This window comes from Mustela nigripes, chromosome 15, assembly GCF_022355385.1.
Source record: "Mustela nigripes isolate SB6536 chromosome 15, MUSNIG.SB6536, whole genome shotgun sequence".
NCBI classification, from domain to species: domain Eukaryota; kingdom Metazoa; phylum Chordata; class Mammalia; order Carnivora; family Mustelidae; genus Mustela; species Mustela nigripes.
In genome coordinates this window covers 2,403,307-2,408,117 of record NC_081571.1, presented here as the reverse complement: position 1 = coordinate 2,408,117, position 4,811 = coordinate 2,403,307, and the positions used below count along the sequence as shown (strand labels likewise).

At 42.8% G+C, this 4,811-nt stretch overlaps 1 protein-coding gene across 2 annotated transcripts in view; it reads right to left on the bottom strand.

Moving 5' to 3' along the window:
• SAP18 (Sin3A associated protein 18) overlaps positions 1-4,569 on the bottom strand; it is an 8,446-nt gene extending 3,877 nt beyond the window's left edge. The window contains exons 1-2 of one of the 2 annotated variants that reach the window (XM_059378042.1): positions 4,327-4,569; positions 4,038-4,147 (exon numbers count right to left, since the gene is read on the bottom strand). In XM_059378042.1, the coding sequence (XP_059234025.1) occupies positions 4,038-4,147; positions 4,327-4,554 (338 nt within the window). In that variant the 5' untranslated portion in view covers positions 4,555-4,569. The remainder of the gene's footprint in view (positions 1-4,037; positions 4,148-4,326) is intronic. The other variant, XM_059378043.1, reaches the window with a different exon arrangement.
• Between the last annotated feature and the right edge of the window lie 242 nt (positions 4,570-4,811).

The window sequence follows — 4,811 nt, the reverse complement described above, 5'->3', positions numbered from 1 at the left end:
TGGGATTTAGTCCAGCACTGGGCTCTCTGCTCAGCAGGGAGCCTGCTCCCCCCCCCCACCTCTCTACCTACTTGTGATCTCTATCAAATAAATAAATAAAATCTTTGAAAACAAAAACAAGAACAAAAAACCAAATGAAAAGACCCTTCTGGGCCCCAGGTCACTCTTACGTGGCCATGCAAGGAAGGGGTAAGAAGCTGTGCATGACTGCCTTTCTCCACTTGACGGATCTTCATGTTTCTTAAAGAGGCAGGAAAACCATATGCAAAAAGGTAGTAAATTATATCCCAAATTTCACCAATCAGAAATAACCAATGAGGGGCACCTGGGTGGCTCATTGGGTTAACACCTCTGCCTTCGGCTCAGGTCATGATCCCAGGGTCCTGGGATCGGGCCCTGCATCAGGCTCTCTGCTCAGCAGGGAGCCTGCTTCCTCCTCTCTCTCTGCCTACTTGTGATCTCTGTCTGTCAAATAAATAAATAAAATCTTTTAAAAAAATAAATAAATAAAATAACCAGTGATATTTAACATCACTTGTAGGCATCTTTTTTTACATATACACAATACTACAGAAAAAAAATCTTAAGATTATCAAGCATATTATACATACTAAGATTATAATTGTAATTATTTATTATTAATAATGAATAATGCAATTATCAATAAGGTAATTATTTTATATAATTATAAGTGTAATTCATGCTTCAAATATTACATGTATTTTTAATAAAACTCACATTTACTTGAGTTTAACAGAATAAAAAACAAGTAAAATTGAAGGAATTATAAAATTTCAATAAAGATTCAGTTCCCCTATCACCACCTAATTTTGTAAATTCTTATTTATTCTGTCAGAGTTCTACTCTGTTCTGCAACAATTCCTGGCTACTTTAACTCTGTCCCCATTAAGTCTGAGGCAAGACTGATTTTTTTAAACCCAATCTTCTGATGCTAATTACTCTGCATCAGCTATTCCATGGTACACCTTACATGATATGTGCAAGAAAGGGTCCTTTTTACCTTTCTAAAAACACTTCCCATATTGTCATCTTGTTCCTAGTGAACATGCAGAATTTGGTTTACATCTGTTATCAGTTCTGACAGTGAATCTCCTACAAGCTTCCAACCTGAGGACCACCTCCCTAGATCAGTAGTTGGGAGTGCCAAGTATTGCTTTCTGACCATTGGTCCAAAACTTGAGTACACAGTGAGGAATGCAAGAGCTCTATTTGGGCTGAAGTCTTTGTGTTGCCAATCTGAGACTCAGTTTTGTGTCAGTTTGGCAAAGCTACAACCTCAGTTATTCAATCACAATAACAAAGTGTTACTAGATGGTATTTTGTGTATATGGTCAAAGTCTATAACCAGTTGGCTTTAAATTTAAATCACCCCAGTTAATCTGAGTAAGCCTCACTCAATCAATCAGAGTAGGCCTGATTTTATTAGTTGAAAAGGGCTTACGAGGAAAGCAGAGGCTTCTGTGCAGAAGAAATTCAAGCTGCTATGGGGAGCCTTAGCTCTTAAGAGTTCCTGCCTGGGGAAGAAAAAAAAAGAGTTCCTGCCTGGAGGTGCCTGGGAGGCTCAGCCTTAAGCACCCGTGTTAAGCCTCTGCCTTCGGTTCAGGTCATGATCCCAGGGTCCGGGGATCAAGCCCGGCATCAGGCTCCCTGCTCGGCAGTAAGCCTATTTCTCCCTCTCACACTCTCCTTGCTTGTGTTCCCTCTCGTCAACTAAATAAAACCTTAAAAAAAAAAAAAAAAAAGAAAGAAAGAAAGAAAAAAGTTCCTGCCTGGCCCTTCCTTAGAGCTCACCTCACAGATTGGGGACTTAAGAGTTATCGAGGTAGCCCTCGGAATCATGTAAGCCAATTCTCTGCAATAAATCACTTCATAGAGATCTCCTACTGGTTCCATTTTTCAAGCTGAACCCTGTTAGAGATACCTAGGTAATTCTCTTTCTATATAACATGTTTAATGATCACCCAAGCACAGGAGATTGACCACTCCTGTGGTGTCTGGCTTGTTCCCCCAACTCCCAACTCCACACAGTGCTTTGAACTTTGGCAAACTCAACTTGCTTCTGTTAGGCTCCTCTGGACTTCACTCCTTTTTCTCTGATTATCTTAGGACTGCCTATTTAGTCTCTCAGTCTACTTCTACAAACAGAGAACTCCCAAGATTTGTTGACTAATCTTCCTTCAATACTCCTTCTGGAAAAGGGGGCAGGGCTCTGCTGTCACACCAACCACTCAATCTTTTAGGATCTTTGTCTCTGGCCATCACTTTGAGGTATAACATAAGGTTGCCTTTCCTTATTTGGTTGCAGTTTAGGGATAGAGCAATTTAGGGCAGAGTTTCTTCTGCATTTTTTTTTCCTGGATTAGGAATAGAGGACTTCTAGAACAATCTCACTCTGCCATCTTCACCCTAAAGTTTTACCTAATTATTATTTATTATTTACCTAATTATTATTTATTGCTTTCTCCGTCAGACTGAACTTACTGCAGGGAGGGGCAGTACCTTCTTTCCTTCATACCCTCAGAATCTAACCACAGCACCTAACAAACAGAACTCTTACTGCTGGAAGAAGTATACACTTTAATCTCCAAACAGAGGTTTTCATCAATACATTAGTAACAGTTCTTCCTCCTAAGTTAAATCAACCTTTCTGGAACTTTATCCTGGAATGATGCTGAACTAAAATCATACTACATAAATTTAACAAGTACCTACAAAAGACAAATAGGGTCCCAATCTTTAAAAGAATCAAGTTTTACTATGCTGGGCTCACAGTTTAAAATTACACACCTTTCTGGGGCTGTAAAATGGTGCAGCTCCTGTGAAAAGCAGTTTGGCAGTTCCTCAGAAAGTTAAACATACAATAACAGTATGATCCAGCAATCCCATTTCTAGGTCTATACCCAAAATAACTGAAATCAAGGACTCAAAACAGATACTTGTATACCCAGTTCATAGCAGCGTTATTCACAAAGCCAAAAAATGAAAACTCAGGTACCTATCAACAAAAAAGTGGATAGACAAAATGTGGTACGTTGATACACACTGAATATTCATCCATAAAAAAGAATGAAGTTGTGTTACATGCTACAACATGGATGAACCCTGTAAATATTATACTAAGTGAAATAAGCCAGACACAACAAATACTGTGAGTCCACTACACAAGTGGACACAAATATCTAGAACAGGCAAATTCATATAGATATAAACTAAATTAGAGTCTAACAGGGGCAAGAAAGAAATGGGGAGTTATTGTTTACTGGGCACAAAACTTCTGCCAGGGGGTAAAAGAAAAAGTTTTGGTAATAAGTAACGGTTACACAAATGTGAATGCAATTCTACCACAAGACATATTTTTAAACCTTATTAACCTTTCACTGCTACTAACAGCTATTATGATGTCAAACTCAGGAAATATATGCAGCTCTAAAGATACGCTTGTAATATGTAATGGCCCTAGACAGACTTGGGGGTATAGAAGGTACAGGTAAGAGATAAACTTTAAGGGGCAGGTCTTCAGGAAACACACATCAAAAGCTTTTCCATTAAGCACCAGATCAGAAACCAATTGGTTATTTTTATTTTTTTTAATGCACCCAAGGCCTAGTATTACACAGAAATGCTCTTGATGATAAATATCCCATGAGTCCTCCTTAGCATGTTATTCCAGTACCACTTATTTATGAGCCCCTTAACGGGAGCTATTGCATTTTATTTATCTACATATTGTATTTGTACCAGGCAGCCACAACAGTGATAGCCATCTTGGGGGTATCAATTCTTCACAACCCACAACTTTTGAACATTAAACCTAACAGTATTACCAGATGGCGTGAATCGCCTTTTACCTACCAGCTAAAATCTCTAACTTTCCGGGAGCTGGGCCCAAAGACCCCGAGTGACAGAAAGCAAAGTCGAGAGGCTATTTCTCCACTAGCACAGGGAATTATTTAATGTTACTGCCGGCCCCTCCCAACCCCCAGCGGCCGCGCCCCCCACCACCCCCGCGCCCTCACCAGGTGTAGATCTGCAGCTCGCTGGACGGTACATTTCCGCGGGAAAACTCGTCCATTCGGTGGTGGCGGCCGTTATTGGTGGTGAAAACACGCAGCAGCAGCGGGCACGTCTGAGAGCGAGAGGAGGAAAAGGAAGGGCAGAAGTTAAAGAAAACGACTGAGTTCGGAGCTCCCTTTCCTTCCGGAGATGCCAGGGCCTCCGAACTGCCCGGGGAGCAAAACACCGCCGCCTTCCGCACACAGGCCGCGCTCTCCGCCCCGCCGGGCCCACCTCCACCTCTTTCCGGACCCCATACTTTCTCCCGATCGATCGGTTTCTCCGGCTCCTTCTTAATTTCCTCCTGGGTAACGCGCGACTCCACCGCCATCTTCCTCCTACGGCCCGCGAAACGTTCCGTCTGACCTCCGACCCCTGCAGCGAGCATGAGAACGAACTCTCTCGCGAGGAGAAAGTCGAGGCTTTATAGAAGACCGGGGGAGGAGGGGAGGGGCGTTCGCTGGCGCAGGCGCAGTTCATTGTGCGGCGCCTGAGCCCGGGCCCGGCCGCGCTTGCGGGTTGCGTCCTCAGAAAAAGGCGGGCGTTGGCGTCCGCGGGGCGGAGCTTCTGAGGGATACTCGACTTGGTGGGTCTTTGGTGGTCTGGGACGTGATCACCAGGGATGAGCACAAGCCACACGAGCTTGCGGAGGCATTTTTCCTGCGCAATGAATAAGTTAACCACTCTTAAGAGTGGTACAGGAGGTAAGTGAGTAAGCAAAAGCATATCTTTATTAG